The following is an 18,989-nucleotide window of genomic DNA, read 5'->3' as shown; positions in this document are numbered from 1 at the left end:
TTGTATGGGAGAAGTACAGTTTGCATCCAATGAGTTCCATCATCTTGATGAGGAACTTTAATATATTAGCTATCCATATTGCTTTTTAGAAGCAGTGCTAAATGAAATTGCCAAGAGAATTTCCAGTGCTAAATGGAATTACCATCCTATTTTTTAAATCTGAAAATTGCCCTAAATGTGCCAAGCTCTCTGTTCTGTACTCATTGCCAATTAGACAGCCTTGACAATAAACCAAAAGCAGAGTCCTGATCTCAGCTCTGAGGTGTACTGAACTTTCTCCATACCTCACCATCTTTGGATTGCAGCTTAAGTTCCGTCCTGCACGTTGCTTCCAGGTTGCCAGCCTCAGCATTGATCAAAACTCCCTTGGGAGCCTCCATCACCAAAGAGCGTGTCGGAGACTCAAGTCTGTAATATCAAAAAGGGCTCACATCAGTATCTGTGTTTTTGAGGAGGAGGAGGAGGAGACTTGTTTGCAACTTGAAAAGGTTCAATCTGAACTGATGCTGAATCTAAGAAAATGCATTTGTTTGGAAATAGCACTTAGCACTTAGACTTATATACTGCTTCACAGTGCTTTACAGAGTCAGCATATTGCCACAAACAGTTTGGGTCCTCATTTTACCAACCCCAGAAGGCTGGAAGGCTGAATCAACCTTTACCCGGTTAGGATCAAACCCCTGGCAGTCAGCAGAATTAGCCTGCAATACTTCATTCTAACCACTGCGCCACCATGGCTCTTGAAATACTAGTAGTATTTCAATGACATGATGTTATATTTTCTTCATCCATTCAAGGTAAACCTTTCTATAGCAAGCATTCATGACACTTTTTTTTGCAGATGTAGGCCAAGAAGGAAGAAAGTAAATGTGTGTGAGAAAGTTTTTTAAGAAAAAAATAACCCAGGAATGAAGTGTTCCAAATATATACTGTTTTAACTTGGTTTCCGGGTGCTACACCAGCCTCGGGCTCAAGGTAGGGGCGGAGGAGTGGCGATAGTCATGAAGGAGACCTTATGTCCGCGGGAGGCCACCGTTGTCCAAATAGTCGGGTGTGAGTCCCTCCTCCTGAGATGTGGCCCTAGAGCTCAGTTGGGCTTGCTGCTGGTGTACTTTTCATCTAGTCGCACAGCAGCAGCCCTGCCTGAGCTTCTCGACATCCTCTCAGGGTTGGTGATTGAGTTCCCCAAACTTATGGTTTTGGGTGACTTCAATCTACCATCCCTGGGGGGATCATCTGAGTTAGCTCGGGAGTTCATGGCTTCCATGACAGCCATGGACCTGATGCAAGTTATTCAGGGTCCAATTCATGGGGGGGGTCACACGCTCGATTTGTTTTTTCTATCTGGATGGTGGTTAGATGATCTGGGTGGGGGTTCTCCAATTGTTATGCCCCTGTCATGGACCGATCATCATCTCCTGCGGTTGGTCTTCCATTTTGCCACCCCCATCGTGGGGTTGTTGAACCAATGAGATGGTTCCACCCTAGGCGCTTAATGGACCCTGAGCGGTTCCAGGCGGCGCTTGGGTCCCCACCTGCCTCCTTTGCTCACAGCTCAGCCAATGCCCTAGTGGAAGCCTGGGAAAAGGCAGCCACGGAGGCACTCGACCGAGTTGTACCCATACGGCCCTTGACCCGGTGCAGATCCCAATGGGCTCCATGGTTTTCTATGGAGCTCCGGGAGATGAAGCGTCGGAGATGGGGCCTAGAGAACTGTTGGAGATCCAGCTGATCTGAATCCAACCGGTTGCGACTAAGGTCTTTTACGAGATCTTATCTCGCGGCGATGAGGACGGCAAGGTCTAACCACTTTGCTACCCTAATTGCGTCCACAGATAATCGCCCGGCCACCCTGTTTAGGGTGACCCGCTCCCTCCTTAATCAGGAGGTGAGGGAGGAGCCCTTGCAGGGTCATGCCGAGGAGTTTAGTCAACATCTGTCGGACAAAATCGCTCGGATCTGGACCGGTTTGGACTCCGACTGGGCAGAGTCTGACGATGAGGACATGGGCAGTCTTGTCGATGTTATCTGGGAGGAGTTCGATCCTGTGACTCCTGAAGACATGGACAGGATCATGGGGAAGCTGAGCTCCACCATGTGTTTATTGGACCCATGCCCCTCCTGGCTGGTTTATGCGGCCCGGGATGGGACACGAGGCTGGCTCCAGGCAGTGATAACTGCTTCCTTGAGTGAGGGTAGTTTTCCCGCCGCCTTGAAGGAGGCGGTGGTGAGACCCCTCCTTAAGAAGCCTGCCCTGGACCCAGCTGTATTAAACAACTTTTGTCCGGTCTTCAACTTTCGCTTTCTCGCAAAGGTTGTTGAGAGCGTGGTGGCGCATCAGCTCCCTTTGTTCTTGGAGGAAGCTGATTATCTGGACCCATACCAATCGGGTTTCAGGCCCGGGCACAGCACGGAGACGGCATTGGTCGTGCTGGTGAATGATCTCTGGCGGGCTCGGGACAGGGGTTGTTCCTCTGTCCTAGTCCTGTTAGACCTCTCAGCAGCTTTTGATACCATCGACCATGGTATCTTGCTGCGGCGTCTCAGGGGGTTGGGAGTGGGAGGCACAGTTTTTCAGTGGTTCTCCTCCTACCTTCTGGGATGTTCGCAGTCGGTGTTGGCAGGGGGGCAGAGGTCGACCTTGAGGCCTCTCGTTTGTGTAGTTCCTCAGGGATCGGTCCTCTCGCCTCTCCTGTTCAACATCTATATGAAGCCTCTGGGTGAGATCATTCGTGATTTTGGAGTTGGGTATCATCAGTATACTGATGATACCCAGGTTTTCATTTCAACCCCAAACCCCAAACCAAAGTGATGCCCTCGACGTGATGTCCCATTGCCTGGAGGCGGTCCGGGTCTGGATGGGGAGGAACAGGCTTCGGCTCAACCCTGACAAGACTGAGTGGCTGTGCGTGCCGGCATCTCGGGAAATTCAGATTATTCCATCTCTTACTATGGGGGGTGGCTTATTACCCCCTGTAGATAGGGCTCGCAACTTGGGAGTCCTCCTAGATTCACAGCTCTCCTTAGAAGATCATATAGGAGCTGTGACTAGGGGGGCCTTTGCCCAGGTTCGCCTGGTGCTCCAGTTGCGGCCCTATCTGGACCGGGATGCCTTGCGTACAGTCACTCATGCAATCGTGACCTCTCATTTGGACTACTGCAATGCTCTCTACATGGGGCTGCCCTTGAGGACCACTCGGAGGCTTCAACTGGTGCAGAATGCAGCCGCGCGAGTTGTGTTGGGGGTCTCCCGATACTCCCATGTTACACCTCTGCTCCGCGAGCTGCATTGGCTTCCAGTTGCCCTCCGGGTGAGATTCAAGGTGCTGGTGATGACCTATAAAGACCTACATGGCATGGGTCCGGATTACCTATGGCAACATCTGCTGTTGGCGTCAACCTCCCTCCGTCCAGTGTGCTCCCACAGAGAGGGCCTCCTCAGGGTGCCACCGATCAGAGAATGTCGACTGGTGGCCCCCAGGGGGAGGGCGTTCTCTGTGGGCGCGCCAGACCTGTGGAACCGCTTGCCGGTTGAGCTCTGGATGGCCCCCGACCTTCGCTCCTTCCGACGGGATCTAAAAACTTATTTATTTGAACAAGCCGGCCTGGTCTGATGGGTTTGGGGTTTGGGTTTTAACATGGTTTTTAACTATTGTATTATATCGGGCATAATTATTTAATGTTTTTTAACTTTTGTACTTTGTATTTTGATATTTATTGCCCTGTACACCGCCCTGAGTCCTTCGGGAGAAGGGCGGTATAAAATTTTTATAAATATAAATATATATATATAGATACTACACCATGAATTTCTCATATGCATAAAAAATTCGGAATGCAACATGAATATATTTTTATGTGAATTGGGTGGCCATATAGATTTTCTTAATAAATATTTTTTTTGCTATTATAAGTCACAAAACTTGTAACAATTCCCAACAAAGTAGCTCTCTTCTATATGTATGTGATAGCCTTTTTTGTATTCTCCCTACTGGTACAAAAACAATTAAGAAGCTCTTTTTTCAGCATGTTAGTTTATCTTTAATCTCTTGAATCAAAACTGGAAAAACAGAAATAGAGCCCCTACAGGGCTGAATTTTAAGAGGAGGGATGGAAAAGGCTTTGTTCAGATGGATCAATACTTTTCATTCAAGGATAAGAACTAAATCTACCAGATCTGATAACAAAAATCAAAGTGGCCACTTACCAGTAGCAAAAAGATACAGAAAATTACTACTAGTCATCTGGATTTTTAGGGCTCAATCTGCTAGTCTTAATTTTTGTTTGTATGAAGTATACGATGGTGGCTACTGTTATCCAATAATCCTACTAGCTAATTAGCTGATACATAACTGATATTATGGAATGATTTCAGTATTTTGCATTTTCCCACACATGTTTTCGGGCCATCCAATTCACTGGACAAAAACAATATAAAAATTACACTGATAGATATTATAGTGGGGAAAAATATACTTTAAGTCAATGAACTCTCAAAAAGGCCCTGGGCCATTAGCTTTCTGCCAAAAAAATTTTTTGGAGGGAGGGCTCTCCAAAGGGGAAAATAAATATGATCCCACTAATGATGGTCTGCTATTTACTGGGTAATGATTTGATTTGTTATCATTCCAAAAGGAATGAAAAGCACCTGCATTTTGTTCTTTGTTTTTTAAAAATTATTTCTGCAAACAAAAAGCAGTCTTGAATGTAGGCTGACATAATGTGGAATATTTGGACTTTATTAAGATACTAGCACAAAATGTCTATATCTCTAGGTCAGGAATGGCACCATCTGTTCTATGAAACCCACAGATAGTTATTTATAGCCCTGATTTACATTAGATAGTGGCAAGCACTGATGTGCTTGTTTTCAAGCCACACTCGCCGCCTTCTGTTAATATTTAAAAGCAATACTTTAAAAATCTTTAGATCTTTTTTATTTTTATCAAACACACTTAGAAAGGATATTGAAGCTTTCACTGTGGCCTTTAACACACAATTTTCTTGTGGTCAGAATCATAGGGAAGTTGCTGGATAAGCAACAGTGCTAAAAATAATTATCATGAAATGCAAGCATGTGACAAGTCGACTAACTTGCTTTTCATCAAATAATACTTCATAGAATCTGATGAAATGGGCTCCAAACTACTTAAAGTTTATGCCATAGTAGATGTGTAGTAAGGTTGTATTTTGATAATACGTTAACTCCTGATCACTGGGAGGCACTACACAACTACTTTTCATCCTTACTAGGATTCTTCAGGCATAGGAATCCTCCATGCCAGTCTCCAACCCATTAAAGTGCTGAACATAGTATGGAGGTTACTTATCCTTGAAGAGTCCCAGTAAGGATGAACTGATTGTGCAATATCTCTGTTGGTCACAAGTTAATATAACATTTAAACTGTATAAGCCTCCCTTAAGAGCCTTAGGCATAATAAGTACATAAGCCAGTGAAACTTTTGTAAGATCCCACAATTCCTGTACCAGGCATGTCTGCAAGAAAACAAGCTCAGAGACCACAAGTGAGAGTTCAACTGTGAGCTGCAAATATTCTCTTCCAACAGTAGATTGTTAATGCTATTGAAAAAAATCAGATGAATGCCACCTTGTACAGACTACACAATAATACATATACACACAAATTATTACTGTACCTCTTAACAAATATCCAGAAATAAAGGGCATTTGTCAAGGTGAGAGAGATGAATTATTGTGATTATGTTGGGAGGTAAGCATTCCTTTATAGTTATTCTAAAAACAACTATAATAAGTTATTATTTGAAAGAGGTATTACTACTATTTGTAGTAGTACTAATAGAATTTATGGGATTCTCAACTCCCAACATCTCTGGGAAGCATACAGTTAAAATATAAAAAATTAGGTAAAGTAAAGGTAAAGGTTCCCCTGCACATGTGTGCTAGTCATTTTCTGACTCTAGGGGCCAGTTCTCATCTCCGTTTCAAAGCTGAAGAGCCAGTGCTTGTCCGAGGACGTCTCCATGGTCATGTGGCCGGCATGACTAGATGCCAAAGGCGCACAGAACGCTGTTACCTTCCCACCGTAGTGGTCCCTATTTTTCTACTTGCGTTTTTTTACATGCTTTCGAACTGCTAGGTTGCCAGAAGCTGGGACAAGTAACAGGCGCTCACTCTGTTACGCAGCACTCGGGATTCGACCCGCCAAACTGCTGACCATCTGATCGACAAGCTCAGCGTCCTAATCCACTGAGCCACCGTGTCCATATAAAAAATTACAACACTCAAAAATAATAAGTGATGATCCCCAAGACAACATGCAACCAGAAAATCCATTCAGTAGGGTTCAGCCTACACACTTCCCCAAAAGATAATTTTGAGATCTTCAGACTGGCAAAATAGTCTCTTCCCAACTATTTGACATCTCACTCGAAATTTAGCTCCAACCTATATTTTACTCATACTGTTTTCCTGTTTATACATTCTGCTTTTTCCTAACGTTCTAATCTCTGTTTTTCCCCCTTTTACTTTCTTAAAATATATTTCAATGAAAGAGAAGAAAAAAAGTAGGAAGAACAGTTAACACAGGCCAGCAAGCTTGAGCTGGTACAGAACTCAGTTATGGAAATCAGCATACTGGATATATGCCTTGCTATACTCTGTTTTGACTGTTTTCGTGAGTGATACTAAATACTTTGCTTAAATACCCTTTTCTTTCATGTTTGTTTCTAGAAAATTATAATCTTAACTAGTCAGATGGCAGACAGTACATGGCACCTGCCTACCTTCTAAAGAAATATCTTTGCATTGTCACTAAGCTCTACAGTCTCACATCCACAAAGAGCAAAACTTTCCTTTTCTCAATTTGAAAATTCCTAGAGTAATTTATTGGAGGTCAACCTATCAGGTTGTTCTGTGCTTTCAGAGATATTCATTCTCTTGAAGCAATCATTACTTATCCAGATTTCTAGTTTTCATTTCCTGCATCATAGGGAGCCTCATTAATCATTTCAGAAGGAGGACACAGTTGAGATCATCATTTTTGCAATACTCCCATTTTTAATGGTACACACAGTGGTGCTTTTGTTCTTCCTTAAGTACCATAGACCTGAAATGAATCTTCAAAAGTATGTATAATTTTTAAACAATAATCTTTGCAAGAAAAATTGAATTTGCATATTATTGTGAATTCTTCTTCAATTCACCAACAAGTAATGCACATTTTAGTTATAGTATATGTTTTAATTAGGCAGCTTTTATTTCAAAATACTAATATTCAGACATAATAGCAATATATCAAATATTTTCAAATCCTATTACATGTCTAACAAATGCTAAATGTTGCTTCTTATAGTTGTTGTTAGGTTTTCAAAGGATCATCTCTGAAATGTTGGAAACTTCTCAAGAATTTTGCAGTATCCAAGAATTGCTGTAGAACTCATTCTTAAATCATTAGGGTCAGCTATGAGATCAAACCCTGTAATCATGGCTAATGCATAGAAAAGGAAAGTTGGAAACTGGGCATAACTTATCAAACACGGCTGGATTTAGGAAGGTGGCTTCAGGCACACTACTACCTCTTTCAAGGTTAATAGCACTATGTCCTCCTCTAATGAATCTCTCATATCAAGTGCTAATGCTTTGCCTGTGTTCGAATAGTAGCATTCTAACTACTAAGGACCTTATGAGCCAGTAGTTAGAACGCACTATTGCAGTCTACTTCTGCTGACTGCTGACTGCTTTCATTTCTCCAATTTGAGTCTCACTGACTCAAGGTTGACTTCAGCCTTCCATCCTTCCAAGGTCGGTAAAATAAAGACCCAGATTGTTGGGGGCAATATGCTGACTCTGTAAACTGCTCAGAGTGGGCTGTAAAGCACTGTGAAGTGGTATATAAGTCTAAGTGCTATTGCTATCTACTTCCTCCAGCTCAACAGGTTCAAAAGAATACCAGATTATCACACATTTACTTATCACCATTCATTTGGCCTCTAGAGTTGAGTTGATATGAATAACTTTATCAGCTAAGAATCTGCAAACTAATGAGGCATACCTGTAGGAGCTTTGTCCCAACATGCCCATAGAAGCCCTTCATTAGACTTTGGTTCTGCCTAATCTCTAGAAGCTCCAAAGGCAGTAGGAGAAACTTGCAGTGGGGGGAACAGCCCAGGTATAAGGGCCATCTATATAGAACTCTACATGGAAAAAGAGATGCCTGATGTTCAAACTGGATTTAGAAAAGGCCAAGGAGCATGAGACAATATTGTGATACACAAAGGATAACTGAGGAGCTCAAAGAATAACTGAAAGAAGTTAGTATATGTTTTATTGATTATAGAAATACCTCTGATTGTGTCAATCATGTCTAACTGGGGGACATACTTAGGAAATGGGAATTCCAGAACAACTCATTTTCTGTATCACGACTATATACACATCTAGAATGCAATGTCTAGATGAAGAACACAGTGAAACAAACTGGCTCCAAATTGGCAAAGAAATGAGACAAAACTATATGTTTTTCCCTTATTTTATTTTACCTACCGTATATTATGAATATATACAGTATTAAGGGAAGCAGAATTGGAAGAATATGAGTGTTGAAGGACCAGGTTAGTTGCAGATCATCATGGAGAACATCCATGCAGTTGCTAAGAGATGCCACTGATTTGGTGGCCAATAATCAATCAATCAGTTTATGCTAGGCTGTATCAAGCTACCATAAAAGGAATATGGAGCTTAGAGTTTTTGAGATGCCCATAAAAAGAAATAAATATTAATTACAATAGCAGAACTTTCTTAATCATCGTGGCTCATGAACTGCATATACCCTTATAAAAATACCAAGATAATCAGCCTCTTTGTAAACATGCCCTCAATATCATGGCACACAATAAAATATTTATCAAGATCATTTATTGCATGGCACTAACATCAATCTTGTTTTCAATTATGTTCTAATGAAATGCACCAATTACTGTTTGAATGGTGACATACAATTGTAATCTCATTCAACAGATAAATCTTGCTCAAACAAGCTTTTCAGTATACTTTCTTCCACAATATTAATTACAAATATAAACAAAGATGCATTATCATCTTGGTATTCTGCAATAAATCCAGGAATTTAGTATAACATGTTCTTCTGTATGACAACCTTAATCACCAAGCAGTTTCCAACAATTATGCTGCACATCCATAACAAAATCCAAGGTTTGAGGCAGTAGATTCTGAACCTGTTTCTGTGACTTATTATTTGAAATGATCTACAACTCCTTTTACATGCAGGTAAGAAAAGATGTTATCTATTATAATATTTAAACTCCTTAAAAACCTCAAGTTTAATGCTCAAGGCTTAGGCTTTCTGATGTATAAAGGATGAAAATTCCATCATTGATAGTCACTGAGATAAATAATTGCAAACATGGCTTAATTAAAACTATAGCACTGAATCTTGATGATGTTAAAACTCAAAAAATCTAATGAATCCAGTAATCTCTCTTGATTATGAGTTAGATATTTTGGATCAAAAATTATTTTAAGCCTCCCTTTACATTGCTAAAATTTCGACCAGAAACACGTAAATGGGTTTAACATACTGAAATTAATGTATAAAAGAGCAAGAGCCTGGGAGTGTTTGGATACAGAAGGTATGTGCAGTGTAACCTACAGTATATACGTAGCTATTTATATTATATATGCCAGGGGTGTCAAACTGGCAGCCCGTGCACGGGCCAGATGCATCATATATAGGCCACACCCAACCCAGCTCCACAAAGGCAAAAACGTCGTGATACATCACTATTGAGTTTCACACCCATGATATATGCCAACATCATTCACTGGAGGTAGCTTTCACTCAATACATGGAAAGTAAGCAAGTTCTTGACAGGGATAAGAATTTGAGGCAGATTGTTTCTACCAAAACCTAAAAAGACTGAATATCCTTGGGAAAGGACACCCATTGATCTATGCACATAGTCCTTGATTGTGAACATTTTTTGCCCAGGTATTGAGCAAACCACTGTAGTTGTTAAGTGAATCAGGCAGTTTTAAGTGAATCTAGCTTCTCCCATTCACTTTGCTTATTGGAAACCACCTGGGAAGATTACAAATGGTGAGCATATAACTCCAGGACAGTTCAAATGTGTGCCAGTTGCCAATTGCCTGAATTTTAACCATGGGTGACCCTGGGGATGCTGCAATGGTCATAAGTGTGAAAACTGGTCATAAGTCACTTTTCCAGTGTCACTGTAATTTTGAATGGTCACTTGAATGGTTGTAAGACAAGGATTAACTGTATCAGGTTTTCTGAGTTGACCTCTTCTTTACTGCTATTCATCCCCAAATTATACTGGAACAATGGAATTAAAAACAGAATTTGATTTGTATTTGTCTTTTTTTTCTCTCTCTCTATGATTTTAGGACAAAGCTAGGACTTGGAATATTATCTGTAAATTCATTTTATTTTTGAATTTAGGTCCTTGTGTGACACAAATTTCCAGTGGCATCTCACATAAACAAGAACATGATATTTGCAAGTGTAGAAAAATCTAGCATTTTGCAGAAAAATGGTTTGAGATATCTGCATGCCCTCCCATCAACCTTGGAGAAAAAGGTCAGAAATCACCATGTAATATAAACAAAAAATTCTACAACAACCACAAGAAAAGCACCAAATGTTGTATGGCAAACTATCTCCTCAAAAGCAATACATTGCAAGTATATTAGCAACATTTGAAAAACATTTGAAAACAAGGGAAAAACAGTCTTGACTTTAGATCATCAATAACAATAAAGGTGTAGAACAGTAAAAGTTCTGCAAAGGTGATCTGTAGTGTGATTACTATATATTTATTTTTTTTACCTGACACTCTAAATTGGTTTCTCTACAATCTCTACACCAGTAATAAACATAGCCCAGTTGTTCTGCTGGAAGATGCAATAAAAGTATAGAAGCAGCAAATTTTGCACTTTGCTATATCAGCAAAGATGATGATAGAAAGTCTTTATGGTGTGCAAATGCTGGCAAAGACCTAGTGGATAGAGTATGTTCTGCTGCAAGAAATAAATATTTGTTGAAATAAATGAAAACCTGTAGATAATAGCATCCATCTCCTCACTTGTTATATGAAAATGATAATTGGGCATATTAGGAAGTAAATGACAGTAAGCTGAATGCAATGGAAACGGGCTGCTTGAGAAGTGAGTGTATTACAAGAAGGTCAAGAATGACTTGGCTGGTGCAAAAATAGTACAGTATGTTAAAGAAGTTAAATCATTACATATCCATTATTTGTTATTGCTTGCATTTTAATTTTCTTGTGTTGGTCTATGACCTTAATAAAGATTTTGATTTGAAAGTTAAATGTGGAAAAATAAGAGAAAAAAATTAAGAACAAAAGCCACTGCACAAATCAATGTATGGGCATGATGGAAGCAAGTACACAAAGACATGGAGATGCATAGAGAAGGTGCTGTTATAAACCAGATGTTAAACCTTTTTCCAGTATGTACACTCTACATTGCACTGCTTGTCCTGAAAAGGAATAATATGATTGGTATGTACCTATGAAACATTTTTGGACAGTCAAAGGCTGCAGATAGTACAAACTGAGATTTTTACAGATAAGATATGTTTAGAAGAAACTGACTGGGAAGGAATACAAAAGTCTAAAAGCATTCTACATAAATGCATCTTAACATTGGCTTTCTATATTATCCAATAAATGTTGCTCTGGGGATCCTGATAGCGAATAGCAGTAGAGAAATGCCTTCAACAACCAAAACTGAATCACGGAAGATGATAAAAAGGATGTGAGTTGGAAATTCGCTATTGAAATATATACTGAAATATAATAAAGTAGTTATATTTTTAGTGCATCTCCTGCAACATGCTTCCTGCTTATTTATTTCAAGATGGAATTGGCAAGTTGTAAAGACTTATGGTTTTCTTGAACATGGTATAAATTTCAATGTCATGAGCCCATATCAGCACTCTTCCTCTTATGAAAGCCTCACAAATCTGATAGGAATCATATTTGTGAGGCTTTTGAGGATCTTTGAAGGGAAGATCTACTGGGGATCCATAGCTAGGGGGTGGAGATTTGTTTCTAAGCTTGATGCAGAGATCTGCCTACACTTCCAGGGATGCAGATGCCTGGAAATGCAAAATCAGAAAAGATTGCCAAGCATAAGAATGGTCCCTTGAAGAGAAAAATTTCTTAGGACTAATTAGGTTTCTATAGCAGTGAAGGAGTGATTAAAATGTTTGAAATGGGAAAGGGCTTAAGTTATCTCAAAGTCATAATACAAAACAAAGCTTGGAATATTTCCAAAATGACCAGAGGTTTTGCACACCTCTATTAGTAAGAAGCATTTCTTGCTGGCACTAAAAGATTAACAACTGTGCCTTGAATACAGAAGCATTAAAAGCCTTCAGTGGTGGAACAATGTATGACATTATTCTCATGGTCGGTGGTTACTCTTTAGCTGCTCAGCTCCTATCTCATGAACTCATCCATGCCAAGTCTTCAAGCCCTTCACAGTATGTTTTTCAGAATACAATCTGACAATTTTTGCCTTGGTTCTGCTTTCCCTTTCCGCACGTCTTCAGAATGAGTTCTTAGAGTCATTGATTCCTGACTAATTGGAGCCACAACCTTAAAAACATAACAGTCAGCAACTGTAAACTTAAAATCTAAGAGGAAAACCAGCAATAATATATAAGCAAAATAATAATATGTAATATTAGTTATTTACTAATATGTAACTCATGGAGATCCCAGAAAATCTCGATATCTTAAGGGAATAGCCCTGTAGAACTGGACCATACCCAACAGACTCAGGTTTTAGGAGACCATTTGGAAGAAATGTCCCTGAATAGTGAGATGTTCTGACTTGCTCCAGGTTTTTTTGTGCACCAATCAGAGGTTGCCCCAGCTGACCTACAAGGTTTTCTCCAACAAAATATAATGACTCCAAAGAATGTGGAAAAATCCTTAGAATGGTAAAACCTCAATAGCCACATGTACAATTGCTGATGAAAATGGACTACACTCATACTACACAAACTGCTCCTGAACAGTAAATCAGGGAGCTTTTGTCTTGTTTTTGAAATGTACTACTGTAGCCCAAAGATATATAAGCTATGATTCTACTTTTGTTCAGGACTGCTCAGCAAACTACCAATGTTTTGGTGGAAATGTGATATACACTTTTTTTGTTGTTTGCAGGCCTAATAAAACTGTTGTATCTTCGGAATGATTTGGTTGCTTTAGGTCAGTGGACCCAACCTTTCTGGCTTGGCAGCCTGGCAAGGGAGATAGGGCAAATGGGCTGTGTGAATAGCAGCCCAGCGTGCACATATGTGAAGCTTAATTTGTGCAAGGGATGGGCTGGTGCTCATGTATGCATGCATGCCAGCCTCCCGCTCATACAACTCGAGCTGTGTGCGTGCTTGTGCATGCCAGCTGGCCATTCTTGTGGCCTGGTTGCAAATAGGCCATGGTTCAGTAGTGGGCTGCAGCCTGGGGGTTTATGACCCCTGCTTTATGTGACCCAGGTCTTAGGTACCACACCTGCTTTTTTCTCTCTCTCTCTTTCCCCTTCTCTTCTGAGGATCTGGGTTTGCTTTAGAAACAAATAAGCAAAGCAAACACATCTAGAAATGATGACTTACAGAAAAAAAGTTTAATCGTCGTGGGTTAGTTCTTGCAATTCTGTGACATTTTGTACATTTTGTATGTTTAAAATCTTTCAGTCACCCAATGAGATTAAAATTATTCCCCATACTAATTCATTGTATGTACTTTCAGAAAGAAAGGTCAGCTTGTTATATTTGAAGATAACTGAAGGAGAACTATGGAAGAAATTATATCAATTTACATCAGACAATTATTTCTGGGATTGCCTGATTCCTTGAAACTAGAAACTTACATCTTACAGTATGTTTAAATGGAAAATGAACAAGACATACACCAATTTCAAATAGAACTCTTTTTTTCAAAATAAATGACAACATGGAATCAACAAATGCACCGACATTAAAATACAGTGGCATTGAACACAGTATTGCTCTGCAGTTTAAAAATGGTTTTCCTATTTATTTTACAAATAATACTTGATGTAAAGAATGAAGATGCCCATGACAGAAAAGGCAGCTTTTGGTTCAAGAGAATCTACAGAGGAACCAGACATTTGACTAGTTCCGAAATGTTTCTGTGTTTCTATAAGGAAGGAGAATGCACTAGTAGTTCAAAAAGCCACAAAGTAAACTAGCACAATTACCCAAGTAACGTTAGTTATTTATGGTAATATGTAGATATTGATTGTAGCAAAAAGGCAAAAGGTCTATGGAGATTCTCAATCATCCAGGTCATGGTTGTCCCAAAGGTGCATTTTCTAAAATTCAATGGTGAAAAAAGTAAGGTTCTACATTTAGGCAGGAAAAATCAAATGCACAGGTATAGTATAGGGGGTACCTTGCTCGATAGTATTAACTGTGAGACGGATCTCGGAGTCCTAGTGGACAATCACTTAAATATGAGCCAGCAGTGTGCTGCAGCTGCCAAAAAAGCCAACACAGTGCTAGGCTGCATTAACAGAGGGCTAGAATCAAGATCACGTGAAGTATTAATACCACTTTACTATGCCTTGGTAAGGCCACACCTGGAATACTGCATCCAGTTTTGGTCACCATGATGTAAAAAAGATGTTAAGACTCTAGAAACAGTACAGAGAAGAGCAACAAAGATGATTGGGGGACTGGAGGCTAAAACATATAGGGAACGGTTGCTGGAATTGGGTATGTGTAGTTTAACGAAGAGAAGGGTGAGGGGTGACATGATAGCAGTGTTCCAATATCTCAGGGGCTGCTACAAAGAAGAGGGAGTCAAGCTATTCTCCAAAGCACCTGAAAGCAGGACAAGGAGCAATGGATGGAAACTAGTCAAGGAGAGAAGCAACCTAGAACTAAGGAGAAACTTCCTGACAGTTAGAACAATTAACCAGTGGAACAACCTGCCTCCAGAAGTGGTGAATGCTCCAACACTGGAAGTTTTTAAGAAGAGACTGGACAGCCATTTGTCAGAAATGGTATAGTTTCCTGCCTGAGCAGGGGGTTGGACTAGATGACCTCCAAGGTCCCTTCCAACTTCTTCTTCTTCTTCTTCTTCTTCTTCTTCTTCTTCTTCTTCTTCTTCTTCTTCTTCTTCTTCTTCTTCTTCTTCTTCTTCTTCTTATTATTATTATTATTATTATTATTATTATTATTATTATTATTATTATTATTATTATTATTGGTAGCTGGAATTTCTTGGGGTTTTTTTTTCTTTGAAAACATTTCACTTCTCATCCAAGAAGCTTCCTCAGTTCTGCTGTACTGAAGAAACCTCTTGGATGAGAAGTGAAATGTTTTCAAAGAAAAAAACCCAAGAAAGTCCAGTTGCCTTTTGGCAAATGCACCTTCGGGATAATATATCAGCAATGTATATATAACATTAGATTTTCTGGCTAGTACACTAATTTATAGTGAATTTAAATCTGGACCCCTGTAAGCTGTACCTCCTGAAGTGAGTTTATGTTGTGTGCAAATGTTAACTCAATCTGAAGAGCTCTTTGGGTGATGAATTGCCTGTAACCTGAGAGCAATTTCCAAAGTTCACTTTAAAGACTTGACTTGGTAATGACATCTGTGGCATGCTCATTTATGTAGAATCAATTGATAATGATCCCACTAACTTAAGTCTTCATTAACCATTTGATTTCTTTGGGCTTTGACTTCTCTTTTAATTAACTTTAATAATACAACAAAAATATCCAATATTTAACCCCAGCAAATGTATTATTTGAAATCCATAGATTATTTCAGATAATAGACTTCTGAAAAACAGATGGAAATTAACTGAAATGTCTGTTCTCGTACTGTGGTTAACTTTTTTTTGTTGCTCTCAGTAGATGTTATTTGGCCAGACAGGACCTTATTTTTTTTAAAAAAATCAGAAATGTATGCTGTTGTTTTAATGGGAGGAAATGACATTAATAAGACATTTTTTTAAAAAAAAGATCAAGTTATACATTTTTTAACAAAATTGATTGAGTTTTGAAGATTTGATTCCTCAAATCCAGAAGGGAAATTGGTATTTAGAGCATAATTTTGAATATACTTACTAAAAATTAATTCTAATATTTTTGTCTATGTATAAATGCAGCTGCAAAAACTTTTGATTTTTTTTAATGAAATAGCTAAGAGATATGGTATATAGAATTAACCTCTCTACAAGTGGAGCCAGAAGATGTCTCTTTAAGACACTCTTAAAATTTAAGTAACCAATCTTTGGTGTCAACAACTGAATTCTGATCAAAACTGTACAACATCACTGATCCTGCAAACTAAAAGTATCCTGAGCTTCTAACAATTACCACAGAGGCTAAGAACATGTCAGGAACCATATGGAAATAATAGCCTTTTGAAGAAAAATGGCAAAATACAGATACCATAGTAATTTCATAAATTTCATCTGAATACAGAATATAGAATAACAGAATTGGAAGGGACCTTGGAGGTCATCTAACCCAACTCCTCTCTTGCAGGAGTCCCTATATCTTTCCAGACAAAAAACTCAGCAGAACTCGAATAATAGAATAATAATAATAACAATAAAACAATAAAACAGCTTACATTCTATGATGATACCTTTAACATTCTATGATGATAACTTTAACTACTGCAACGCTCTCTACATGGGGCTGCCCTTGAGGACCACTCGGAGGCTTCAGCTGGTGCAGAATGCGGCCGCGCGAGTTGTGATGGGGGTCTCCCAATACTCCCATGTAACACCTCTACTCCGCGAGCTGCATTGGCTTCCGGTTGCCCTCCGGGTGAGATTCAAGGTGCTGGTGATGACCTATAAAGCCCTACATGGCTTGGGTCCGGGATATCTGAGGGAACACCTGCTGCCGGCATCAAGTTCCCTTCGTCCAGTGTGCTCCCACAGGGAGGGTCTTCTCAGGGTGCCACCGGTAAGAGATTGCCGGCGGACGACACCCAGGGATAGGGCCTTCTCAGTGGGGGCGCCTGCCCTTTGGAACCAGCTGCCAGTGGAGCTGAGGACTGCCCCCGACCTCCGTTCATTCCGCCGGGACCTTAAGACCTGGCTCTTCGAGCTCTCTGGCCCAGGTTGAGGATTAATCTTATTTTAACTGGGGTTTTATTTATACAGGGACAAATTTAATTTTTTTAAACTTGTTTTTAACTTTTGTATTTTGGTTTTTAATTACCCTGTAAACCGCCCTGAGTCCTTCGGGAAAGGGCAGTATATAAATGTAATAAAATAAAATAAAAAAAATAAAATAAACAGTATCCAACAGCAATATCAGCCTGTACCAAGTCCTTGGGAAGGATTTGATAAGTGGATAAAAATGCCAATGTCTAAACATCTGACTGACTGAGCGATGAATCACATTGATATTAATATTGCTATTACTATAATAAAGGTTATGAGTTAATATAAAACAAATTATGGTGATATTAGTGATAATAGTGCATACAAAGCCTGAATTGAGAAGATAGTCATAGACAGCAATACCACTTCTGCAAAGAAGCTGAAGAAGCAGTGGACCACCTAGTTAACTGCTCTAAAAAGATTGCACAGATTGAATACTGATGGCATGACTAAATAGCAACAATGATGCATTGGAATATCTGTAAAAATTACCATTTGCCTGCAAGCAAGGACTGGTGGGACACAAATAGACAAAGTAAGAGAAAATTAAAAGGTTAAAATGCTCTGGGACTTTACTCAGTAAAGTCTAATACGACTGCCTGTGAATGAGGAGCTTTTATAATATTGTCAACCATTACAATTGCATGGATTCCAAGGCTAATATATATGCTAGTAAATATTTTCTCCACTGGAAAGAGAAAAAGATGATTAAGATAACCAGGCCCACAAGTTAAATATCACAAATGCAATCTTAGCACTCACACATTCTTCTCCACAAAATGATGTTTAGGTTTCAGACACTGGAGTAAATAGGATATTAAGAAATCCCCAGTGGTTTTCAGAAGTGTGATTGTGTGTCAAATGCAATAAAAAACTGCCCCTTTTGTATGTGTGCCACATCCACAAACAAAAGAACTTAAGAGTATGATGCTACTTCTGGCATGTTGCCTGTTTGCACTCCACCCTAAATGCTTCTGAATCCCCTATATCCCATATGTAGTTCCTCCTAAAGGAACTAATTCATCAGACTTTGACATATCCCTATTTTCCTATGACTACTGTTCCCAAGTGATGCTGCTTACTCAAACAAGCTGTATTAGTTCATTTCTTACAATATAGCATTTAAGTCATCTGTGGCTGTGGTTCCCTCCCCACCCTTTTAGTGGCTATACAAAGAAATTTAATATCCTATCACCAATTTGAATCATTTCAGGGATGCAGTGCTACTAATAAACTCGAAACAGTTTACAGATTTGTTCTGTTGTAAGAATTATAAAAGAAAAACCTTCTCAGCAAATCAGTTATCATACCTTTTATTTTAGAGGTGAAATGTTTAAATAAAACATAATTTAATAACTGTTAACTTCATTTTGCTTGGTGTGGATTAAAATGAAGTAAGTAAGTAAGTAAGTAAGTAAGTAAGGAAGGAAGGAAGGAAGGAAGGAAGGAAGGAAGGAAGTATGAATATATCCCTGCTTTCCTCCCCTATTTGCATTGCAAATATTGACTCAGTAAGTCCAGTTCTGTAGTCAATGAACAGGAGGAAAGTTTTGTTATTGTATTAAAATAAGTGTTGTGTAGTGGGTTCTGGAGAGCAGGAAGAATGCCGAGATGATGAGTACAGCACGGCAGATCTTTATTCGGTGGAGTGACTGTACTGGGGAATAGGGGTTACCTGCCCTCCTTTTATACCTGGCCAGGTGAGCAACCGGCCAATCGGTTTGAACCTCTGTTTCCCACTGAAACTGGTTTCCCGCCAAAACAGTTACAGTTCAACGCCCCCTG

At 39.5% G+C, this 18,989-nt stretch overlaps 1 protein-coding gene across 1 annotated transcript in view; it reads right to left on the bottom strand.

Moving 5' to 3' along the window:
- Positions 1-18,989, bottom strand: part of SGCD (sarcoglycan delta) — a gene marked incomplete at both ends in the record, with an annotated part of 196,654 nt that overhangs the window by 2,869 nt on the left and 174,796 nt on the right. The window contains one exon of the mRNA XM_081321261.1: positions 285-408. Coding sequence (XP_081177387.1) covers positions 285-408 — 124 coding nt within the window. The remainder of the gene's footprint in view (positions 1-284; positions 409-18,989) is intronic.

The sequence above is a fragment of the Vipera berus genome (assembly GCF_964194415.1).
Source record: "Vipera berus genome assembly, chromosome: 2".
NCBI lineage: Eukaryota > Metazoa > Chordata > Lepidosauria > Squamata > Viperidae > Vipera > Vipera berus.
This window is presented reverse-complemented; position numbering and strand designations above follow the sequence as displayed.